The sequence below is a fragment of the Rhinatrema bivittatum genome, chromosome 8 (genome assembly GCF_901001135.1).
Source record: "Rhinatrema bivittatum chromosome 8, aRhiBiv1.1, whole genome shotgun sequence".
Lineage (NCBI taxonomy): Eukaryota > Metazoa > Chordata > Amphibia > Gymnophiona > Rhinatrematidae > Rhinatrema > Rhinatrema bivittatum.
In genome coordinates this window covers 200,454,926-200,480,777 of record NC_042622.1, presented here as the reverse complement: position 1 = coordinate 200,480,777, position 25,852 = coordinate 200,454,926, and the positions used below count along the sequence as shown (strand labels likewise).

The 25,852-nt window shown below is 45.5% G+C and overlaps 1 protein-coding gene across 2 annotated transcripts in view; it reads left to right on the top strand.

The window, feature by feature from the left end:
- The window catches only part of SGSM2 (small G protein signaling modulator 2), a 270,962-nt gene that overhangs the window by 186,972 nt on the left and 58,138 nt on the right, over positions 1-25,852 (top strand). The window contains exons 5-12 of one of the 2 annotated variants that reach the window (XM_029612531.1): positions 1,369-1,436; positions 3,229-3,380; positions 4,449-4,583; positions 10,729-10,853; positions 12,191-12,258; positions 13,527-13,690; positions 14,550-14,682; positions 15,667-15,801. In XM_029612531.1, the coding sequence (XP_029468391.1) occupies positions 1,369-1,436; positions 3,229-3,380; positions 4,449-4,583; positions 10,729-10,853; positions 12,191-12,258; positions 13,527-13,690; positions 14,550-14,682; positions 15,667-15,801 (980 nt within the window). The remainder of the gene's footprint in view (positions 1-1,368; positions 1,437-3,228; positions 3,381-4,448; positions 4,584-10,728; positions 10,854-12,190; positions 12,259-13,526; positions 13,691-14,549; positions 14,683-15,666; positions 15,802-25,852) is intronic. The other variant, XM_029612532.1, reaches the window with a different exon arrangement.

Here is a 25,852-nt window from a genome sequence, read left to right as displayed (position 1 = left end):
CACGCATAACCGCGAAAACCCGCTCCTGCGCGCGCTGAGCCTATTTTGCATAGGCCCGGTGACACGCACAAGCCCCGGGACACACGTATGTCCCGGGGCTTGAAAAAAGGGGGTGAGGAGTGGGCAGGGTGGGACCGAGGCCTCCGGCACAGCGACTGTGCCGGGGGATCGCGCGCCGGCGCTTGGCAGGCGCGCTCAACCTACGTCTGCCCAGAGGCAGGCGCAACTTATTTAACAAAGGTCGGGGGGGAGTTTAGATAGAGCTGGGGGGCGGGTTAGGGAGGGGAAGGGGGGGGCGGAGGGAACGAGGAACGCCATCGGGGCTCCCCTAGGGCTCGGTGCGCGCAAGGTGCACAAGTGTGCACACACAAATGTACGCCTGCGCGTACCTCTTAAAATCCGGCCCTTAGTGAATCAGGTACTGAGTTGGATAAGTAGCAATATTTAGACTTATCCAGCTATGTTACCTGGATAAGTTAGACCTACTCGATGATAGGTCTGAAGATAGCCAGTTAAGTTTAAAGGTAACCAGATAAGCATTATTTGGGTATATTTAGTGGCATGGTCATGCTGCTGAGCATCCCGTGTAAATTAGTTGGATTCTCTTAAATATCGAGCCCATAGACTGACAGTCACCCGCCTGCAGACAGCAGGACTGAAGAGATGACTGACTGTTCAAGACCAGGAGATGAATGCTGCTTTTTTTTTTTTTTTTCTTTCTTTCTTTGTCTGAACTTTTGCTAGTCTTAGAACTGCTGCAGTCGCTTGGGTCTTCAAGGCTAGACCAGAGGAGGAGGGCACCTCCCTTCAACAGCACTGGGTACATCGAGTGTTCACAAAACAAGACGCTCTCCCCCACATCCACCCCCTCCCCCAAGCCCAGTCTCAGCTGGTACAGCTGTAACAGCGCGCCACGCCATGGTCTGCAGACATCTTACTAATTAGCAGCCATAAGTCTGTTAATTCAGCTGTGGCCTCTGGAACCCGAAGCGTACCAGGCAGGCCTGACAGGATGCATCGCCAGCTGCCAGCCAGCTCAAGGGCTGGCACCCGCACGACTCGTGGAAGTACCTTAGGCCCTCCCAGATGCCCAAGTTGGCAGGCTGGAGCATGAAGAAGCTTCCAGACCTTTAAAACGTCAAGCAGAAAATATGTATTCTCTTCCAGGATCTGCCGTCTTGTTTACCTGAGGAATACAAGGATGCAAGAATGTCTGCCTGTGTCCGGACTTCAGATGGCAGATGCAGCTGATAGACATATGTGGGGGTGGGGGGGGGGATTCTGCTCCTAGAGTTAACTGGCGTTTTCTGAAATCTCTCTCTCAGCGTTCTGCACATTTTCATGTGTTTTTTTTCTCTTCCCTGTCAGCAAATACTACGAGAGAGAATCTTTAATGGCTGATGCAGTGTGTGGGCCCATCCTGGCTGCCCTCCTTGGTAAGGAGGACCTGTGGTGATTTATTATCCCGTTGAATGGTTTCTGTTGAAGTTTTATTGCTTGTGAAAAGTGCCTCCCCCCTCCTGGGTGGGGGAGAAGGGACTGTGCGGGCACTGCCCCCCTACACTAATGCTAGCCCCGGGAATGTGAGCTAAATTTTCCTGCATTAAAATCACTGAATTATAACCTGAAACCAATCTAATTCTAACTCGGTCCTCCAGAACTAATTTCATTTTGCCGCCCCCCCCCCAAAAAATATGCCAGACTATGATTGAAAATCCCCAAACTAGCTGAATGCTCATGAAGAGCTAATTAAAGCTAACTGAACAAAAGCTTAAACTAAAAAGCACCTTGGCCTGCCATTTTCTTTTCGCTGGAGAAGGGAATAATAGTCTATTTCATTAGCGTCGAGTGGGAGCAAAGTGCGCGTGCAAGGGTTATATGTATTTTGGAAACGTGCCATCTCTGCTGGTGGGAAATTCAGCCCAGAAGCATTTCCTCCTGGTGCTTCTGAGGCTGTCGTTCCACTTTCATGCCGTGACTCCGTGGCGTCCGTGCGTGGGGGCACTGCTGGTATAGTTCGCTCTCCTGAATATGGTGCGGGTAGGACATCCTCCACCTCCGGCTCTCTTCCTGCTTTTGTAATGTAGTGGCAGCCAGAGTCCTCTCCCACCCCTTCCCAATATACTCTCTGTTCCCCCTTCTCTAATTCAGTAAATAGCAGTGCACAGAGTTGGCCGGGACTCTTCATTGCTCCGGCACTGCTAAGAGACAGGTGGATATAAAAGTTTCTCCTTAGTTGTATGTTTCCCTTTTCCTACAGAGCTATAGCTCCGAGAGGCTGATGTAATAAGGTGTGCTGAACCTGGCCAACAATTTAATAAGGTTTTTTAGCGCTCTGCAATTAGCGCTCTTCCGTGCAAATCCCGCTTAAACAAATGGATTGGCTATTCCCCCCCCAAACACAGGGAGGTGCATTAAAGTCATTGAAGGCCTGCGTTTTACCATTGATGTTAGCAAGTTGTGCATTTGCATTTTGTGATTTTTAACCTCCGTTGCAATCCGCCTTGTGTGGCCTTTCCCCTGAAAGGGACAGAATATACATTTTTAAATTTTAGTTAAGATGGTGGCAAGTGTTAAGTGGAGGAAGTGACCAGAGGAGAGGGGGGAACTGGGCGGATCAGTAGTTCCTTATCTGATGATAAACTATTAAATTCCTGTGGTAGGACCCTGGGACATCTTGGTGTGGGGGGAGGGGGTCCACCCGCATTTGCCAGGTCCCTCTCGTTGCCGACCAAAGGCGTTACCAACTGCTGTCTCTTTTTGTGGTGTTCCCTTTCTCCAGCGCGTGCCGGTGGGAGGCTGACGTAGCAGCGTCAGCAAGAAATGAGATAAAATTAGCAGAAACTAGCCATTCTGGCACTCTGCCATAAGCATCCCTCGTTTTTTTTTTTTGTTCTGAGGTCTGTCGTTCCCGAGGAAACAAGTGTCGTGCAGGTTTTGAAAGCTTCCCCTAATTAGCTCCTCGCTTCGTTAGGAAGCTAAGTCAGGGTGCTGGCAAATGAGAGGGGAGCACAGATCACTCAAATGTAGTTTCAAAGCTATAAGAAGCAATGAGCACATTGCTATTCAGAGAGGGAAGACCTGAAATTAAGATCAAAAGAGCAAATAAGAGTGCCCGACTTAAGGCAGCTGATTATCCTGAGCAGTCTCTTTCATTCTGCTGGCCCAGGGTCTTTCCTGCTCTCGCTTACAAGCTCTGACACTGTCCTTTTCCCTCTTGCCTCGCAGTTGGCCCGTGCGCATTGGAGTACACAAAGCTGAAAACGGCGGATCACTATTGGACAGATCCTTCTGCGGACGAGCTGGTTCAGAGGCACCGGATCCACGGGGTTCACAGCCGACAGGGCCAGGACTCGCCCTCCAAGAGGCCCGCGCTGGGGGTGGGTATTCACTGCTGCACCCCAGGAGCCGTCCGGCCTCCCCACACCAGGGGTGGTTCACTGCCGCCGCCCCCTTGTTTGTGGGGGAGGGTAATGCTGAAAGCCATTCATCGGGGTAAAAAAAAAAAAGTGATTTATCTGAACATTTCCAGCTTCCACGGCACACAGGCTTTATAGCTGGATTGCAAGGAAGCATTTCCAGCTCTGTGTTTAGCTTGGAGGCATCAAACGATGGTACATATCAAATCTACAGATTATATTTTAAAATCTATGAGCATTGTTTTCCAGCTTTCTTTGCTGCGCACAGAACTTGTAGGTGCAAAGCACCCATGGAACTGGGGTCTTTGGCCTTGTGACAGGAGGTAAATTGGATTCACTGGGTGGGCCACAAGGTGCTCGCCTGCCGCCCTGTTCTCTTTCAGGAGCCCTTGTGAGCGTGCAACACGAGAATGCTTGTGAAGGGGGAGGCAGACACGTTAGCCATAAATGAGGAAATAGTACAATAACTAAGGTGGACGCCATGACGAGCGGCGCGTCTCTTCAAAGGCGGCACAGAATGACATCCAAACTCCGGGGTGTGCTTCACGCGCTCCTCGCATTTGGTCAATTAAAACAAGCATCCACGTAACCAAATCTGGAAGCATTTTGTGCAGTGTTGGAGGCTGAATTAACAGAAAAACTTGGTTTTTCAAAGCTCAGGGCATGTTGGTTAAGCTTTGAACTAGAGACCTAAAGACTGTGGCAGATAATCAGTTTTATCAGTGTCACGCTGCAAGTCCCACAGCACTGCAGAGTGTTTCACAGGATATAATCCCGGGGGGAGGGTAACACCAGATGATGTGTTCAGTGATTATTAGGCGAAAGATCCCAGACCACATTTTGGAAGTCTGTTACATGCCCAACCTTTAGAGATGAAAGCCTTTCGATTATATTAGGTTGATATTTGACCTGGGGAAGGCCCGGGAAGAAATATCATAAAACAGTAATGTAGACAAGGTCCGAATGATCACCCTGTATTATTTCTAAACGTAGCCTGTGCTGGGAAAAACTCTACGCTCTGTCTTGCAGATTAAGAAACGTCATTCCAGCGGAAGTGCGTCGGAGGATAAGTTTGCCGCCTCGGCTAGGGAGTATGTGGAGTCTCTGCACCAGAACTCGAGGACGCACCTGCTATACGGGAAGAACAATGTGATGGTCCAGCCAGTGAGTATGACCTGTGTTAGGGTGACCTTGCAGCTGCAGCCTTCTGGATGATCTGGTGTCTTACACGGTATCGAGAGAGGGCTCTTGAGAGGCAGACAGAGGGGAAAGCAGGAAGAGCTTGCAGACAGAATGATGCGTACGACAAGAAGGCACGCTCAAGAGGGGTCTTACATCAGGAGTGTTTGCAGGATTTAACTCTCGAAGTGGTTGGATGCTCTGCAGGCTGCGATATCTACTGGGAGCAGGTCCTGGACCGACAATGCAGAGAGAGAGAGAGGAAAAACAGCACCACCTATGAGCTTTTGAGACCTCGCAGGTCCTTTCTTCAGATGTGACTGCCAGGCTGTAAGCTTTTGTGAGTAGAAAACTGATGCGAGGTGGAAATTCTCATGTGATGATCAGGTTAGCATCCCTTAGCTGGTAACTGGTTGTTGGAGGTGTTGGAAATATTGTGACCGAGGTGTCATACTAATATTTCATCAGGACTTAAGAGCAGAAGGTGTAATAAGAGCCACTACTAGGAGTCTGCTAGAAAAACAAAGCTACATGCCACCGAAGTCTCTCGGAGCAGCCGAGAGGGCCTGCTCATCGTTCCTCCAGTCCACTTGAGGTGGATGGATAGTGCTTTTTCAGTGGCAAAGTCTACACTTCTACACATGTTTTCCCATGGGTGCCGAGACTGTCTGGCCATTTCCATGCCTACAGTTCAAAGCTAGAAAAACACACATTTCATAAAGAACTGGGGAGATTTGTGCTGAGTTTTTTGCTTTGAGTTTTTTGAAACGTTGACTCTCCATTTTTTGTATGTCTGCTTGGTATAAAGCATTTCTACACAATGCTATACGATGCCCGAAACTACAAGTCCTCACTTCGCACATTAACGAAAATAAGTGCGGAAAACGATTGGAAAAAAAAAATTAAGAAGAATGGCTGACAAATATTTTAACGAGACATAATAACACACAAGCCTGCAGGAACCGCTCCCAGTGCAGCGTTTAGCACATTACTTAGGTCTGGCTGAGATTGCTTCTTGCAGTATCTTTTATTATAGGCTGCCATATCTCTGTCTCCTCTCGTTTCTCTGAGTTAAGAAGTTTGCTAGCTCAGTAAGTGGACAAAATGCCTTAAACAGAGCTGCATGGCTAGTATTTGCTCGGTACAGGACGCTGCGTGGCGTTCTAAGTGTCCTGCTTGCACATCTTTCGGTATGGTGGCTCTTTTTCAAACAGATTTATGCAGGTAACTAGCGGTTTACTTGTGCTATTGGTTGCCTGATGATGGCGCCGCCCACCCCATCAATGAAATGCTGCTATCACATTATTTATTCACAGGTTTCAATGCTGAGATTTCCCATTGGTTTCTGGCACGGCTCATAAGAGCAGCTCTTTTCGTTTCATAAAACACATTTTCTGAGCTAATGAAATCATGTCGTGAAGGTTTCCTGTAAAATGAGTCTGCGGTACATACACCAGTTTTATTTATTCTGCCGCACAGGTTAAATCATTTGTGAGCAAATTTGTCCTGTTTTGTAATGTCTTATGCTGGGCAAGTATTATCCCTGAGCGTGAGTTAACAGTGCAGCTGAGACTTGAGGGCAGATTACTGTCAGCAGGCGAAATGTGAGTTTCTGAAGTTTTTATAGCATCTAGTGGGGGTGACCAGGGTGTGTGGCGTTTGTCTTTGTGCATGTGGAATGAAAAAATTGTCCTTGGTGTGCAGTGCTGGTCTGGGTCTGCTGAGTTTGGGGGCTGGCTCTCGGGAGTCTCAGTCCCTCTTTTTAAGGAACATCCATTTCTCAGCTCAGTTTCCTACAGCAGGTCCTCCAGTTCAATGCATTTCAGCAAATGAGGAATGTTACTATATCCGTGGTGGTGGATTGCCTGCCTGCCAGCCAGGCAAGGGACATGCCCAGCAGCTTTCTTAGACATGCATGAAATCAGAGGGGACATCTTGCGGCCTCCAGACACAGGCTGGCCACAGATTTCCGCCATATCGGAACAGATGGCACTATAGTGTTAGAAAAGGTAAAATGATTCTTGGCGCTGTCTAGTGGCTCATCATGGCATGTACCATGCAGAAGACCTAGATTCAATTCCTGGGCCTGGCTTATGCTCCTCAGCATGGCCGGGACTGGGGATGCAATGTTCACAGATCCTTTTGGTAAGGAAGGGAGTCCTTCATTGCTCAGCTGTGCCACACAGTGGCTGAAACTAGCATGCCGTGTACCAGATACTGCAGGCCCGAGGTCTGTGGCTCCTGGCCAAGGACCCGCACTGCAGTAGCTGGGCTAGGGGAGGTGAGAGGGCAGGGGGATGAAATAGATAAAACAGATGTGCATGAAGGCCTCCAGTGCCATTGCCCAATAGATGCTGGGCCTGATTTGACCTGGGAGCCTAAAAGAGTAGGAGGTAACTGCTGCTGCATAGAAATGCAATTGAATCAATAAATGGGGGGGGGGGGGATATGTTTTTGTTTTTAGCCTTGTGCCAGGCTGCAGAAAGGCTTCCCGCTTCCCTTGGTCACATCTTAAGGGATAATTTTAAAAGCCACTTAACGCACATAAAACCCCTAAGCGGCTTTGTAATGCTAGCCCCTATTACATGCCTACTTTTCCCTGCACTTGCACGAGAGATTCTGAGGGGGCGGAGTTGGGGGCGGGGCTCGGGAATTTCAGGTGCCTGCGCAGAAGTTTATATGCAGAACTTGGGCACTGCTCAGAGCAAGTGTAACTTGGACGTGCACTAGGGGACTTTACACCGGCATTGTCAAAGCAGTTTCCTGCGCATAACATAGCTGGAAAATGAGCAGTAAAGTCTGCGCAGCACAAGTACCTGCAGATGTTGCCACTATGCGCAGTCTTCTAACATTAGCCTCCCTATAATGCTGCCTTAATTTATATTAGACTGGCATTTCAGTCCTAGCTGGCTAAGGCTGAAAGAGAATCTTTCGCAGCCATACAGGGAGCGGATATGTTTAAAAGCAATCTGCGAGGCTCTGCACAGCACGGTGTCCAATTCAAAAGCCGGCCGAGGGTGGTGTAGAAAACTGGTAAGCATTAAAAAAACAGATACATGTGTACTACAACCAGCATCCCCTGTTAATAAGAGTGTAAACTGAGGTGTAAGCATACGGGTAAAGCACAAAAGACCAGACAATATTAGGAAATAAATGCAAAATCCAGTAACAAAATGTCAAAAAGATTATGCTGAGTTCTGAAGCCAAAATTAGATGAAACAAATACAACAGGGAAAATTAATTTCCCAGCAGTACCAATTAATATTTGACCAACTCAAAAAAAACAAAACAAAAAACAACAAACCTCGCTCTTCACTATGGTAGAACAGTTTAAAAAAACACCCAGCTGATATATCTGCAACAGTGGGAAAAATCCTATTACAATTGAGCATACTATAAAGCCAAGACTGAAAACTAAATACTCGGCTCACCTATGTAATCTTCTATCAATAAATCAATGGGAGAGTGTGGTTAGTAAATCTTTTAAAATTTTAAAAGTTAATAATTACTTCTGATTTCCAGCCAGACCTATTTGCTAAGTACCTCACAGTTTATTCCAGGTTCCTTTTCTTCTGACTCTACCCAGCTCCCACCCAGCCTCCTTCAGGACTGCCCAAGGGCCATGGGATCCGTAAATCAAGCATGGAGGAGGGGGAGGACAGTGGGGTAACACTATGTAATAGTGCTATACGCTTGCAGAAGTGAAATACAGCACTGAAACAAGGGAGTGGGAAAGACCAGAAAAGAATCCATGGCTGATTATCCTCCGATAGATCTGTAATCTTTATAGATTCGGAGTACAAGGTATTACTCAGGCATAAATACCATAAATATCTGAATGTAATCTGCTTTGAAGTACCTGAAAAGCAGAATATAAGTAAAGCATAAAAAATAAATAAATAACCATGCAAGCCTAAATTGTACTGATCTTAACTATTGCAGCACCAGCTTGACTGCAGAAGATCCTGCTGTACTCTTATGCCGTCATACGTTGCCAACATTAATTTGTGACGTGGGAAGGAAAAAAACCACCGCTTTGGTTTCCACGGCCAGGTTGCTTTAGCAGTGCCCCAAGGCTTTGGCTAGCCTCATTTTTGGAGGTGATTTACTTCCTTTAAAATGTATTAAAAGCTCAGCCAAGGAGTGAAAAGTATTTAATGTCCAGAGAAAAGAGTTTTTCTTTCTTGGGGGCGTGGGGACAGGAATGTTTTCATGCAAGGAAGCCCACCTGAATGCTTTGGCACTAAGACCAATAAATAGCAGCAGCCTTTGATGGGTCAGCTGAGCGGTCACAGCACAGACCCGACATTTTTCTGCTGAGAGTGTTGGATTTCATCAAAGGGCTGGTGCGAGGAACCTGTTTCCCCACTCACGTTTTGCTGACCGCTTTTAAGTTTTCCTGTTGCCAGTTCAGAGATGTTTCCTGGGGGGGGGGGTGAGCTTGGTGCTTTCCTCCCTCTGACCTGTTTCAGAGGCACGAGGACCCGGGGGGTAGTTGTGTGTGGCGGAATCGGTGCCACGGACGCCTGCGGAATGGATCTGTTGAGGTGTCCGGCAGGGTGGAGGTGGTGGTCTCACAGCCTCTGCCGGCGGCTTGTGAAGCAGCAGTCATCTGGGAGACGGCATTCTCTTACTCCTGCCCCCCCTCTTTGCTTGCACTGTCCCAGCCTGGATGTGCCCCCTGCTCCCCCCGTGCTGCGCCACACTCCCTGGGCATCACTATAGCTGTATCTCAAGAAGAGCCTTCAACTGGAGATTGCTGCTGACCCTCCCACTCGCAGAGAGACCCTGCCTCCTTAATCATGAACCCAGCCACCAATTGAAAAGCTCTAGGAGGAGGAAGTGGAAGACGGGGAGCCCGCCAACCTTTTTACTGGAGGAGAAGAAAGTTTTCCCCCAGATGCGAGGCGCTGGATAATCTAAGCCCCTGTAGAGCCTACCTCTTTAGTGGAAAGCACTCCATTTTGCTAGCATATGGGGAGGGATATCTGGGAGTGACATGTGTTAAAGAAACATGCTTGCGGGTTAGAGGGCTAATAAGAGTTTCTCAGTGAAGTCATTTATTCATGTTATTTGACGAATTATTGTTGTCTATTTTATATTTAATATTTAATGATTTACATTCTTTTGTTCAAAACTCTGTTTAATGTAACGCCTTACCTGCGACAGTTTTGTTCTATGGAAACCAACCTGATTTGATATTTATATCGAGAATGTTGGTATATAAAAACCCTAAATAAATAAATAAATAAATAAATAAATAAATAAATAAATAAGTCTGTACGGGCCTCTGAACACCCATGAAATTGAATCTGCCGAGGTGAGAGACCTCCGTGCTCTGTGCACCTCTGCTGCCCCATTAAAGAACCAAACTGAAGCTGTATCCACCTGGAAAAAAAAAGTAACGTGTCCTTCATGGGCCCTCAGCCTTTGTGAGAATCCATCAGAGCTCTCCTGAGAATTCATGAGAAGCAAAATTGCTGTCGGATTGTCTTCCTTTCTGGGCCCAGTAGAGCTAAAATACCCGTCCTGCCTCAGAGGTGTAAGGTCAAGGTCATCCTAGAAGCAATGCAGCGAAGGGTTGCTTTCTGTGAGAACCCATTCAGAGGTGGTCTTTGGTGGACATCGTCCCGACTTGGTTCACAACTCGTGGTATTTAACCAATGCCTCCATGTATTCAGGCGCTCCGGGAGCTGAGCCTGAATTACCCGAGTATTACCCTGTATTACTCGCATTTTAAAATGTAGCCGCTGACTCTCTCTCCCTGGGGAGTGAGGTGTGAAGCAGCCTCATGTTCAGAATCATAAGTATGGTTGTGTTTCATCCTCAGCACAGCAGGTCGATCAGGATGGAAAGATGAGTGCCAAAAAAAAAAAAATAACGAAGGTCTATTCCTGTGTGTTCATTGTCAGTAGTACCAGGGCATACCCTGAAAGCCTCTTTCCCCCTGGATTCTGGGAAGAGGCACAAAGCGTGTTGTATTTATAACAAACGTCCCGTTCCTACAGCATCTGAACTAAGTGTTTGGAATGTCTTTAAAAGAAAGAAAAAAGTCTTAATGTGTCTGGTTGATGTTAAGCCAATCCCAGTGCCTTACTGCAACTCCGGCTCTTGTTTCTGTGCTTTGCAGAGAGAAGGCATGGAGCCCCTGCCTGGCTATCTCTCTCTCCACCAGTCCGCAGAGAGCTTGACGCTAAAATGGACTCCCAACCAGCTCATGAATGGGACGCTGGGCGACTCGGAGCTGGAAAAAAGGTAATCTTGGTCAGGGGGGGGAGGGGCAATATTTGAATAGCCCCAAGGTGTTTTGCAGTCTGTGTGGTCACCTTTAGGCCCAGAACATTGCAGCCAAGTGTGTCGTTTCACTTTGCAGATTTAGTAGCTGCAAAGCGTGCAAGCTGAAGGCTGCCGCGTACTTTGCTCCTGCTATTTGTGCAGGTGGCTGAGGGAGGAGGGTGGTAACTTTCAGCTGAGTCCTTTTAACCTGGTGCGGTGGCTTGGAGAGAGCTCCTCTTAATGGAGAGATGAGATACAAACGAGTGACGGCCGCGCAGAGGTTGTGCTCCCCTCTTCCACCGCTCACTGTGCCGGCCTCAGCAAGTGTCTTCGCGCAGCGGTGCTTTACTCCCAGGGAAATTCTGAGCGAATGCTGCAGGCTACACCTCTCATTTGGACAAGAGTAATTCAAGCGATCCATCTTGTCCTGTGACTTCTGCATTTAATTTGTTTTGGGGTTTTGTTTTGGTTTTTTTTAACTTTAAGAGAAATATCACAGGGCACTCCTTCAAGGGTGTATGGATGGCAGTTTAGTTTAATTACGTTTGGTATACTGCTTTTCAGCGCACAGTCAGGCTGTGGAATCTGTTGCCAGAGGATGAGGTCAAGGCAATGAACACAGTGGGGTTCAAAAGAGGATTAGTTACTTAACGGTTATTAGCCAGGTAGATTGGGAAAGCCAGCACTAATTCCTGGAAGTGAGATACAAGAAATAGATCCCTTATTGGGAATCTGCTGGGTACTTCTGGCCTGGCCTGGCCTGGCCTCTGTCAGAGAGAGGATGCTGGGCTCAGTGGGCCTTGATCTGACCCAGCATGGTGCTGCTTAAGAAATTTTAGGACAGATACTTTTCCTACCAGTCTTATTTGGCTCACTGTAGCTAGGCAGCATTGAACAGCAGTGCTCAGCAGCTGAAGTTTAAACCCACCACCTCTTTTTTTAAATCTGGCTCCATTTTGTGCTGGTAATGTTACCTGGAGAAAATTGAACCAGGGGGTAGGGGAAAACCTTTTGAAATCTGTTTTTTGTCTGGGAGACTCCAAAAGTGACCCCCAACAGCGCCTTTGAATATTCACCTCACGATGACCATCAGCCAAAAGGTAGCTGGACAGACTCCTTGCTGGATGGGATGAGAGCTGAAAAGGAAACAAAGTGAAAAAAAAAATTTCAATTAACTGCAAGAACAGCTGAATATTACAAAAGGAGAAGTTGTTGAAATATTTGCCTGTTCTCAGAGCAGTTAGTGGTAGTTTTTTGCCTTCTTGTCACGCTGAGGGTGAAGGATGATGCTGATTTTGTGTGTGTATTCTCTGCAGTGTTTACTGGGACTATGCCGTAATTGTGCCCATAAGTCAGATTGTCTGCATCCACTGTCATCAGCAGCGTAAGTATTGCTTTAATACACTAACCGTGCCACTTAGGCCAAGGGTGTTTACAACTGTTAAAGAAAAGGGCTCCCTCTTGGTCATGTGATGCTGTGATTTATTAAATAATTTTTCTAACTTTATATGTCCTCTTTTTCTTGGGTCTGGCAGCGTCCTCCTCCGCCTTTGAGCTTCTAGATCAATTAAGAACCTGTGCCAGATGGCTTGTTATAGTACCAGGGCCTGGCATGTACACCTAAACAAGTTATCCTCCCATTTTTAGACATTCAGGCGTGCAAGGGAGCACCTGTTGTCAGTGCTCGTTCCATCTGTCTGCCTCTGTCCATCCACACGCATCTATGAGGACTTCCCTCTGTGGATGGACTGGGGTGGGTATTTGATAGAAGAGTCTCTTATTGGGTGCCAGATTCCAGCTACATCCTCCCAGTAGATGGGGCTGTGAGAAAATGGAAACCTAAAACACACAGCTATGAAATGCACCCTCCTTGTACTATGCTCCAACTTGTTATTCCCATCTTCTCTCTCTTCTTAGTCTAGTCATTGCAGTGGCAACTTTCCATCTGGGAGGCCCCAGCCCATGGTTCCCTCCAGAACCCAAGACAATTATGATCTAGAACCCACCACTGGGTGTTGCTCTCGAGCAATTGCTAGGACTCCCTTCCTCCTGGGGACTCTTGCGCGTTGCCACCACCCTCGGGCCTTTCTAGCCCAAGGGACAGTAGCCATGTGTCCAAGAGCTGAAGCCAGAGTTCCCACATGTCCTGCTGGGTCATCAGGCTAGCCCTGCCTGCTTTACTTTCCAGATAGATGGTCTGATGTCTGGGTTGCAACAATTGTAAATCAAAGAAGCCAGGGCTTGCTTTTGGTAACTTTGGACCAGTTTTTTTGGCTCATGAGCACTCCTTATTCAAGTCTGTTTTCTTGTCGACTTCATTGCCATACTAGATGGATTGGGGGATGAAATCTTGTATGCTCATCTAGCACCCAACTACACCCTCCCCTCTCACTCCCCTCATCGTGGGCCTCTCATACCCCTGCTAGTCCAGGGAATGAAAGAAGTGACCCAGGAATTAAACAGCATGCAGCGCTGCTACTGAGCCATGGCCCAGGATGTTCTTATAAGAAATGAAATGCTGGGTCAGACCAAGGTCCATCAAGCCCAGCATCCTCTGATCTTGAGTGCTTTTGCTCTTTGTACTGCCAGTATCTCTAGATAACATACAGTATTGCCCCATATATAGCTGGCTTCCACCTCTCTCTGTTGCAGCGGAGGCTGGGGGCACATTAGTGTTGGTGAGTCAAGATGGCATCCAGAGGCCTCCCCTTCATTTCCCACAGGGTGGCCACCTCCTTGCCTTCCTCTCGTGCCTGGAGAATGGACTTCTACCGCGAGGACAGTTGGAGCCTCCATTGTGGTCCCAACGGGGAAAGGTAGGCATTGATGAAATACTCGTATGTCCTACTCAGAGTCTTATGTGCATCTTCAACTTCAATTGAAAGGGGTAATGCACCATCTGAAATTTTATTTTTTTTTTTTTTGAAACCACAGAGAAATAATTTACATATTGAGTTGAGTGCTAACCAATGGCAGCAGGCGGACACACACTTAAAGTTCTAAATATGAGAGCCCAGAAGATAATTTTGACAGCTTTTTAGATAATATCTTTTGATTATGTGGACCTTCAGGGAGTGCATTCCCTGGGGTTGTTAATGTCCTGTCAGAGATTACGCCCTCAGCCGGGCACAAACTGCCAGCAAACACCCTTTCATGTTGGCATCAACCAGCTGTGGCAATGGTACTGTAGGAAGATCACTGCAACTGGGCACACACGACTGTGTCAAAACACCATGGAAAGGTGACAATTCTTTTTAAGATTCAAATAGAATTATGAATCCAGTGATCCAAGCTGTTTGGTTTTATTTCTTTAAGATGGTTGTCACTTTTTAGGTCCTTTTAAGAAACCACAAAACTGAAATGCATGTTTGAGGGTCCTGTGCTGCTGCTGCTGCTGGATTTTCTGACTGGGGTCTCAGCATTTGAACCTGCAACCTTCTGACTCCGTGTCCAGGGACTCTGCCGCTGAGCTAAAGGAACAGTGGGAGATCCCTTGCTACTTTAGCCTAGTTGCTCAGGTCCCTCCCCCTTACCACTGTGCCTTGTTGGAGCACTATAGAAGCAGAACAAGCCAAGGGCTGCCCTTAACCGTCAAGCCATAAACGAAATCGCATGTTGCTCAGTCAGACTGCAGATGCAGGCAGTACTGAATATCTTGCACCGTTGCTGTTTTAGGGGAAAGTTTTCCCGCGACTCCGGAAAAGAAACAGCACGAATAAATCTGTGGATCTGGAGGAGAACTTTGATGATGAGATGGCGACAGACTACGTCTTCAGGATCGTCTGTGCAGGACACAGACATGATAACAGTATGTTCTTAGTTTCTTATCACCTGGGTCTTCTGTGCCGAGCCGTGCAAGAGAAGGGTCAGAGAGCACGTTCCCAGATAACTGACTATATTCAACAGGATATAGCCGGCTAAGTGGCCATACTGTAAAAAAATAAATAAAGATAAGTAGGTCCCTTGTAGGCCTGGTGGTCTGAATCGCAGACTGCCACCACCACCCACCCAGAGTCACCCACATGGATCCTGCCGGGTCAAGCCCCACCACCTCTCCAAACCCCTGCAAGCAGGCAATAAAAATACAAAACAATCAGGGGTCAGCTCGTGGGTCTATTGCCTGCCTGCCACCTCCCCAGTTAGGCAAATTTGACAGCAATGCCCCCCTCCTCCTGCATGGTTGGGTTTGCACTCGGGTTTGGACTTATGCTGGCCTGAAATGGGAGGAAATATGTTGGGGTCTGAATGCTGCCGGGTAGGGGGGAATAAAAAGCCTGTGTGAATTGGTTATTGTGGGGGAGGGGTGAGGAATAAAAATGAAATGTCTTGTTCTGCACACTCTGAATATTTGTATTTAATGTTTCCTTCTGAGTATCTTTTATTTCAATATCTGCTGTTACAAAAGCTGCTGTGTGGCATTTTTTTGTACTAGGCACCGTTCAGAGGCCCAAAAGATCTTGGGTCAGTGGAGTACAGTCTGACAGGGCTGTGGAGCAACTTCCCAGGATCTGCTGTTGAGTTGGATTGGGTCTAGGCCTCACTAAAGGATCTTGCATTATTTTCCAGGCACAGTTAGGAGAGCCTTTTTTATGCACCACCTCGCTAGATTTCATCCCATTGGCCCTTTATGGCTGAAACACTAAATGGGAGGGGGAAAAAAAAATGATTGAAAGTAAAGTTGCAAACTGTTGTTGCAGATGTGTTCTTGTATCCTGAGGGAAAAACTCTCATAAAACATCTGTCTTTCTTTCTTTGTTTTTCTCCTGCTCCTCTCACTGTTCTCCTTGAGCAGTAACTATTAACTACCACCACTTAGCTGCCAGTCGCTCTGTCTCGGTTGACGATGACGAGGAAGAGGAGGACAGGCTGCACGCAATGCTCTCAATGATTTGCTCACGGAACCTCACAGCTCCTAATCCGATGAAAGGTTTTTATCCCTCCCCACGCCTTCCCTTTCCAGTCCTGGGCACCACCTCCCGTAAAAATACAACAGTGTTGGCATTCTCTGACCCTCCCCCCTCTCTTCCCCCTTGTCCTGTCCAGTTGGGTGGGTTGCATCCTTCGTTCTAGGAGAAGTTTTAGCGAAGGTTTGCAAAGCTGGTTTTTGGCCAGCTAAGGGGCAAAAGCAATCTCTCGATGATAAATATCTTTATGCCACATTTTCGTTATAAATGAGTCCAGTGGGAAAACTCTGGGTTCCTGGTTATTGAAAATGGAGGTAAAGGGAAAACATACAGAATATGACGAGGCTAGGGCTGCTGTGGAGGCAGCGCACCCAACCTCTGGGAGAGGTGGGGGAGGGAGTTTCAGTCATTGCACAGGGATGACGCCCAATCACCAGATTTAGGGCCCCTGGGTTCAGAAGGAGCTCAGGTGTGCGGCCCCCGCCGGAGGACTCTCACTGCGCTGAATTGGACTAAAGTAAGTTGAGAGGAGGATATAAAAGGCAGGGGAGGGGGGAAAATCCCCAGGTAGCTGTGACTGAAGGCACCTTAAGTGCCAGATTCCAGTCCTGGTTCTGAGGGAATTGAAAGCCCAAAAGATCATAAGGAAAATACTGGCTCAACAAAGAACGAAGTGAACCATTTCTTAGTGCGTGAATAGCTCTTGGCCAAAGCAAAGCTGAAGAAGCAAAGGCTGAACGCTGCAGCAGTGCTTCCACTATTAATGGTCTTGGGCGGCCCATCACCATGAGAAGAGAACCCGTTGGGTCTTTGAGAGGGAGGAAAGAGGGCAGAGATCCCTGATTAGAGGACTGTTGGGAAGGATCTGGGACTCTGTCAAACACCAGGAAATACAGGCACACAAGTGTGGTGTTAAAGCGGACGCTTCTCCCTCATAGTGAATACTCTCACTGACTTCAGCTGTAACTTGCTGAAGTCTAATCTCCTCCCCCTCTGTGTTTACCCCAGTACCAATACACAGGAGAACCAAAAATAGCCAATAATGAAAACTTTATTGTAAGGAAAATTTGTCATTGGTTTATTAGGTATTAGTGGAAGGCAAGAGAACAGTACACACAGTGCAGGGTCTGTTTTCCAAACTCCTTCAGAGAGCTCACTATTACATCTTTCTTATATACAGTATTCTTGCTATAGGCTCCATACTCCCCCACCCCCATCATGTGTTACCCAGGCCTCTGCAATTTGTCATTTACCATGCAACACAAATGTCCCAGCTCTGGTTCTGCATTTCACCTCGGTGCCCAGGCAAACTGCTTCATGTTCTCTGCTAACTGTAGTCAGGCTGGCACACACTGGTTCCTCCTTTGTACTTGTTCCTTCTGTGCTGTCTCTCAGTGTCTCTGTAAAAATGCAACTCTCCCCTTAGCTGGAGCTTTGGACACATGAGCATCTTGCCTGACCCTTGGTGCTTGTTGCCAGGCAGATTTATGCATTTCCCTCTTGACCATTGGTCTCAACTGGAGGATGACCAAGGGTCAACAGGAAGTTGGGCAAGGAGACAGCAGAGACCAATGGACAATGATGGAAACCAATACAGAACAACAGTTAATGATGCCAGAGAAGAAAGGGCACAAAAAGGCAGAAAGAAAAGGGGTCAATATTATCCACCACCCCAAACCTAAATCCCAAATTTAAGGCCACATCAGCGTAGCTGAGTGCCAGAGGTCTGACAAGTCCATGTTGGAGGGGCAGGCAACAAAGGAGTAATAAACCCAGAGAACCCAAAGGCAATAAAAAGAATTGCAAAATATGGCAGGTAATTTATGAAATGTATATGAAAATAATAGTAAAAACAAAAGCTAAATAATGAGCATAAACATATCCAGGAAAAGCTGGTAATGACAGAATGAAATGTAAATGAATAATAAGAAAAAATGGGATATCAAATAAAAGAATAAGCAAGTAATATAAAAAATGGCAAAAGATATATAAGCTAAACATTTTTAATGGCAACTAAAATATAAGATACAGTGCAAGCTAACTAATATATGAAAATATGATGTAGTATGTAAAACTAAAATAAACTAAATGGAAGGGTGGTATCAATAATAGTGATGTGAAAAAGTATATAATAAACCAGCAATGTGCAACCATGAAGCAGCAAGAGCAAAAACAAGGCAAGGTCTCAAATAGTATGAGCCTGGGTGACATGCCCATCAGGCAATGGGGGAATTAGGGCATAATGAGTCTGGTCAGGTAGCATGAAACTAGTGTCTGCCACAGTGGGGAGGGTGGAAGTGGCAATGGGGTGTCATCCGAGAGTAGTGGAGGAAAAGGCTCTACAACTGGGAGGAGGCATTGAACAGCTGTAAAACGTTTATTATGGTAAATAAATGATTGCCAATCACAATATGTGTTTGTGAAAGAAGAAGTCATAAGATCCCTACTTGCCTACGTAACTTGCTGGTCGCTGTGCTCATGGTTGGCCTCTCTGACTTTTGGGAGACACCCAACTTGTCAGGGGATTGATATATGTAGGCCATCTGTCATTGTGTGTTCACAGTCAAGCTGACTGTGCTGAGCATAGCCTGCGTAACAAAAGTGCCACATGTGTAGTTGTCTCTCCACTCTGTAATGAATTATTGGCTTAGGTCCTTGTTTCTAAGCAGCTCCCACTGTGCACAGCTTGCTACTCATATTTTAGGTATCTGGAACAATTAAATTCAGGTGTGGCATATGCTCCCCTCACCCACCAGTGGTGCAATAAAAAAGAAAAACAAATCCCGTGTCAAAAATCTTTGTAGTTCTCACTAAAAAGAAAAAATTACTATCTAAATATTGTATAGACATACAGATAGACTATGCTGTTGACCATGAACACAGAGATGTAAGGACCAATAAAACTGCATTAATTCAGACTGTATCATTAACGTGAAAATCTAAATAATGACACCTGCAAGTAGGTACATAACTAGATAGTAACTAGATATATCATAAAAATATTTTATGACAATCAGTTATTACATGTAAAATAAAAGTATATTGCCTCATAAAACAAAGGAAAACAGTATCTAAATAAGGCCACCCCCATAGAACAAGAAAAACATGGACAGAACATCAGGCATAAAGTATGAGTACTTCAGTCCATAAAATGGACTGAAGATGTCTAGATGTTCAAGATGTCTTCTGTGGAAAAGGATGGGAAGATTTCTGAGATCAATGACAAATGATGTATACAGTTCTCACAGTACGACGCTTCACTGACATCGAAGCATAGCCTCATAACTCTCATTATTAAGTTAGATGTGAGTGTTATGGATTAAGGCCTAATATAAAAGCAAAACAATTGAAATTAACCAGTAACAAAATTCCATAATGTCAATAACTCCTTACGTCTAATAATTCCTATATACACTGTTACTAATTTAAATAATGTTCCCACTTTACTATGAAGTAACAGGCAATATTCAAAACCACAGTCAACCCAGGTGCTCAGACATTACATAGTCATATTTCACTGAACTGACTACATAAATTCATTCATTGCATTCTTCTCATCAAAGTCTGTTATTTTCATTTGTAATGACACACAAACACATAGATAATTAAAAATTTGAGCTAAAAAACTAGGCCAAAAAAGTATTTGGATTGATCCAAAATGAAACAAAAGTCAGAATTAAAAAAAAGAACAAATCTATTTAAAATACTGGGAAAAATGATTTAAGTTCTGCATCAGGCAGAGCAGACATAATCTTGTTAAACTGCAAAAATAAAATCTCACATAGAAAGAAAAATTGATTCAACTTTTAAATCTAATCACTCGGCAAGACAAAAACAGCTAGAGGATGAATTTGAATCAGACATAATGATCTCTCATAACTAAAAGAGCAAAAATGTTACAAGTGGGCATCCCCCCAAAGCAACAAATCTAACATGTACAAATGGCCAGGGAAAAATGTTTTGCAAGTAAACCCCAAAAGAAATAAGATTTATACTCACAGCCTCTTCTATATAGCTGTCTTCATATGAATACAACTTAGTCTATTCCTTCCTAGACATCACGGCAGTGGATTTTTCACAACTTTCCGTTCTGTAGAGAGTGCCAGACCTGATAAGGCCCTTCCAGGGCTAAACAAACACACCTGGGATATCACATCGGGGTCACCAAAATGAGTGTTAACCCCAGAACCAATACACAGGAGAACCAAAAATAGCCAATAATGAAGCCTTTATTGTAAGGAAAATTTGTCTTTGGTTTACAAGGTATTGGTGGAAGGAAAGAGAACAGTTATACAGAGTGCAGTGTCTGACTGCTCTCCAAACTCCTTTAGAGAGCTAACTATTACATCTCTTATATACAGCATTCTTACTATAGGCTCCATACTCCTCAGTTTCCCCCCTCCTCCATCATACATTACCCAGACCTCTTTGTAATTTGTCATTTACCATGCACCAAAAAAGGGGACTGCTTCCTACCCCTAAGCCAGTATAGCCCCTCCTTCTGACCACAAATGTCCCAGCTCTGGTTCTACATTTCACCTCGGCGCCCAGACGAAATGGTTCATGTTCTTTAACTGTTGTCAGGTTGGCACACACTGGTTCTTCCTCTGTGCTGTCAATATCTCTGTAAAGATGCAACTCTCCCTTTAGCTGGGGCTTTAAACATATGAGCATCTTGCTTGACCTTTGGTGCTTGTTGCTAGGCAGATTTATACACCCCACCTCCCAAGAATAATCCATGTGCATTATTTGCAACCTCTGCCACATTCTGCCATAATGAGTTCTTCACATCAAAAATAATCCATTGGCTCCTAAACCCGAGTGTTATAAAGGGCGACCTGCTGGGTGCACGCTTGCTCCGGAATAGAGCCAGAGTCTACATTTCAGTGCAGCTGCACTTCCAGGAGCATTGTGGGGTGGTGGTGGTGGTTGGTGTGCACTGTTTCCAGAGTAGGTCACAGAACCATGCGCGTGAATGCTCTCTGGAGCAACTATAGTTGAGGGCGGAGAGCTATACCCGAGGGGTTTTCCGAGGTTTGCCGCCATTAGCATTGAGCACCGTTTCACTCTTTCAAGATCGGTTTTAGAGCACTGCAGAGAAATCTCCCTTATGAAGATATGTTGTTTACTCCTCCATCTGCCATCAGCTTTCCCTGTTCTTTCTCACTGTCTTGCACCGACATAGAGATCGAGATTTAGCACAACCAAGGAGTTGCAGGGCCATGTAATAATTGGTGGGCAGGAAATATAATTTTTTTTCTTTATCTATTTTTGGCCTGGCAGTTTCCTCCTGCTCTTTTGGAATGTATTGGGCTATAGTGCCAGGAGCCTTCAAGGTTTTTGACACTGTTTGTATAATCCCTCTCACTTGCTTTAACTGAGCCATCGCAGCAGTGGCCCCTTGGCTGGGAGCCATTCACCGTTGCTCCCTCTGGAGCACTTAATCGTGGACACTGAATCAGGCTTGTAGGTGTTTGCCAAAGAGTGATGACTGAGATGTACCTTTGCATGGCAGCTTAGGTAGTGCCACCTGGGCCCACTCCAGGGCTCAGGAGTCTTGAACTTGTTAAATGAATGGCAGGAGTCCTGATTAGAACCCAAATGTTTGCTTTTAGATTTTAATTACTTTTTCTTCTTTTTTGCACTTAATTTTAGAGTGCACCCATTTTGTTCTTGGTAAGAAGTAGGCATACCACAAGGTGCTTGTATGTTTTTGGGAGGTTTTATTTTTACTCTATGGCTCCCAAGCACCTCCTAAATCAGCATTCATGTAGGTGAACAGAGAATTATTGAAAGCTTTTCTCCTAATGTTTTTCTGATTACTCTAGTGACTCCTTCCACTGCCAGCTTCAGAGAACCCAATGTAATAAAACATGAGCTGCATTTTAGCTCACATTTCCTCTACTCGCGTGCTGAAAACGGAGTTAACTCACAGTGCAGTAAGTTAATGGCATGCTAGTGCAGTGGAAGTTTAAAAAAAAGAAAAAAAGCGTTAACCCAAAAATGTGCAGAAGGCATGTTTAGCATACATAAAATATGATTTATGTGCAGAAAACACAATTTGTGCATATTAAAAAAAAAAAAAAAAAAAAAAAGGGCACTTGCTTTATGTGCAGAAAACTTGATTTGTGCACAAATTGTCTTTTCGCCCATAAATTGCATGTGCAGGATGCCCACCCCCACCCCCCACGCCATTAACTTTGGGTTCCACCCTGAGTACCTTGATTCCAGCTCTGACCGGGAGTTAAATTTCAAGCATTAAGGAAACCATGAGTTAAGCCTGCGCACTGGGGAGCAATAGCTAATGCCTTCACTAACATGGGATTTAAATGGAGGAGCACTCATTCGTGCACACAGTTTTACACTACGTGGAGCGTAGAGTCTGCACCCAAAAAATGGGCGCACAAGCCAGCGCACCCTTTATTACATCGGAGCCAGAGTGGCTGAAATCTGCTCATTTTGAAAATTTCGCCAGACACCAAAAGAATGCGGTTTGTTTGATTGTACAAGAAGCAATAGAGAAACCCAAACTTGCACCCGGGAACCTCTCCTCTGATAAGATGTGCAGGAATAATCCTGCTGATCCAGCTACGTCACCAGCATGAGCCATTAGCCAATTGTATCGTATTCAATTTCATGGATGCCAATAGTAGTTACTACAAGTCATGCAGGCGCCTTGGGGGATTTGGAGGGAGGGAGTCCTCACCCCCCTTCCCTCCCGTAATCTAATATTTTACATGGGGGGGGGGGGGGAAAGGGTGACCTGGACATCCAAGGCTGGGAGCAGTTACAGAAATGATGCATTGGGAGTGGGGGTTATGGGTGACCAGTGAAGGCCTCTCTGAAGAAACGCATCTTCAGCTGAGACGAAGGTGGAAACGGGCAGGAGTTCCTGGTATTACTGCAAGAAGTGTGTGTATGTAGGGGGAAAGAGACAGGAAGCGTGTTAGAATGTGACATGGAAAGCTGGTCCCCTTGTATCCATCACTGTCACCCCTTCCCTCCCCAGATAATGACAGCACTGTTGTCGTCAGATACGCTTGCCAATGCTTTTCCATTTTTTTCCTCGACATGCTTCATTTTTTTGCATGTGGCCAAATCTGCAAATGTTTACATGTGTGTGTATACGTATGTGTATATCTGTGTGTACATCGCTCTGCATAGGCGCACACGGAGCTTACATATATGTATATCAGAGATGTCCAAACCAACGAACATGCTGTTCACTCTAATTCTTCAAGAGTCCTTTTGCCTTTCATCTGAATTCTGAGGTTCTGTGGGGTTCTGCTTCAAACTCTCAAGGTCTTTTTTTTTTTGGTCCATAAAAATGATTAAACCAAAGACGAGCCTATAGATTTGTTGCTTATTGAGTTTCTACTTGTCTTTTAAACCATTGAGAAGCTGCAGTAACGTAGACTCGGTCATTCAGCTCCCTACCTGAAGAATTAAGGTGAAGAGCATTTTCAGTTGTTATTCCCTACGCTGGATCTTCAAGGGCTTTCCCACAAAGCATGTGCCTTGACTGATTGATTGATTTCAAACGCCCACCATGAAAATGCTTTGGCTGCATTACTGGCTGAACCTGTATTGGCTGTATGCAAATTTATCTAGCTAATTTTATTAAAATGTATTGACCTGACATTGCATGAGTCATTTCAGAATATTTCTTTTCCCTTTTTTTCCCCCTGCCAGCGTAAATTTTGATAGCCTGTCTCAAGATGTTTGGTGGTTTGTCCTTTGACGTGTATCCTAATGAATCCCCACGCAATTTGACGCTTAAGTTTTCTGCCTTAATTTCATGGGGAGGAGCTGAAAGGCCTGAAGTAGGAAGTTGTATAACTGATAGACATGGTTACAGCACCACGTTTTCCAGTCTCCTAGTTAGCTAAAGAAATGGTTTTGTTTTGGATTTCATTTTAAATAAGTAAAAAAAAAAAATAAAAAAAATCAAATGCACAGAAAAAATGTTTAGTTTGGTTTAAAAAGCAAACCTTATTAGCAGGTAATAAAAACCATGCAGTGTGATCGGTTTCTTATATAAACCTTTCGGCTGCAGCCCAGTACCATATTTCCTCCTGTAGAAGGTCCTTTCCTTCACCCTTACACTCTGTGTGTGTGTTTCTCTCTCTCTCTCTGCAGCCCTCAAATTATTGGTTTACCCCTCGGCACAATTTTAAAATCCCCTTTAATCTCGGAAATAACAGTGCACCTGCAAATTGTCGCCTCTCAGAAAGGGAACAGCTTCTTCCACAGAAGATGTCCTGACTATGTCTCTGGATTTTCCTCTTGACCACTGCCACCTCTCCCCGGGTGCTGCGGGTGACCCTCGCTGTCTCCAGGGCTGGAAGGACCCTTCCTGGGGAGGTGCACCCTCACGTTTGATGGTTGATGTGTAGGCGCTGTCCTTGAGGCAGGAGCTGCTGTCGCCTTCCCTCTCTCCCCGGGTGCTGCAGGTGACCCTCGCTGACTCCAGGGCTGGAAGGACCCTTCCTGGGGAGGTGCACCCTCACGTTTGGTTGGTGTGTAGGCGCTGTCCTTGAGGCAGGAGCTGCTGTCGCCTTCCCTCTCTCCCCGGGTGCTGCAGGTGACCCTCGCTGTCTCCAGGGCTGGAAGGACCCTTCCTGGGGAGGTGCACCCTCACGTTTGATGGTTGGTGTGTAGGCGCTGTCCTTGTGGCAGGAGCTGCTGTCGCCTTCCCTCTCTCCCCGGGTTGGTGTGCTCCCAGGCTTACCTGGTATTGTCAAGACGAGGGCTCCAAACCTGAACCAGGGAGCTGGCTCACCATGTCTTTTGGAGCGGAGAGAAGTCTGTGCAGAGACACAAAATTTATTTATTTTTTTTATAAAAAAAATTTTTTTTTCAAAAAATCAAACAAAAGAAGATTTAAAAAATATATAGCTAATTACATGCAAGAATATTTAGAAAACAAATGAGCAACTCCTAATCATTAGTCCACATAAAGGAAGAGATATAAAATACAATATGAAAACAAGGATACATATTAACTTGTCAATCTCTTAGATGTTAGATGCAAAATAATATATTCTTTTATCTTGCTTAAAATCTCCAGATCAGAAAAATACATTTAATTCCTTGATGTTTAATTGCATGGAAACCTCAAAAGAAAAGTAGCTCCAAGAGCAAGAACACTGGGCTTTTATTAAGAAATATTTTACATCTCTCTTCAGTTTCCTTTGCAATGTCTGGGAATACTGCTATTGTGTGGCCCCCGACAAACCCCCAGATATCGTTAGCCTGAAAGAACACTTATCGGATTCTTGTAAATATAAAACCCAGAGGGGGGCGCTCTCCTTGATCTGTGAACATTCCAAAATCCCAGCAAGATCCGAGGTATTAGACACAAGGTTAATCCTGCCCAAATTAGCCATGGAAGAAACATCCTTTTTATGAATCGGCAAGTAGAACATTTTTTTAAAAAGCTGGCATCCTCTCCTTTGAAACCTTCAGAAATTCAAGATAGAAAATTTTTTTTTTTTTTTAACATCTCTGTAGGAGAGATTAATGGGCAATTAGGAAAATTTAGAAATGTTACAGCTAATCTAGAGCGATTCTCAATGTTTTCCTGCTTTGTCTGTAATAGCTGATTAGCTTTAATTAAAGCTGTACTGGTTTCATGAAGATTAGTATACTTATCCCCCAGTTCTACCAGATTATCTCCTTGCGCCTTAATCCTGTATGCTCATTTACAGGATTAGATAAACCCTCTGTTTGGGTGGAGACGGTCTCTTGCAGGTTCACTGCCACAATCCAGAACACCTCAAGTATAACCACTGCTGACTTAGTCAGCAAAAAACTGTTCCCTCGCTGAAGGCCCGACGGAAGTAGAAGAAAGCAAACGTCCTGTTACTGGTAGCTCCCGACCAGGGGTTAAGTATTGACAGCCATGTTGTCGTCCCCAGCTCTAGATAAGCTCAGTGAATGTGCCTGCGGTTGGCGGGGACTTTCGGGGCTCGGAGAAACAGTTGAAAGACTTTGAACAGAGGAGCTAAAATGTTCCAAGCTCACTCAAGCCCAAATTACCTTGATTCTGGAAATAGGCATCACGAGGCGGCT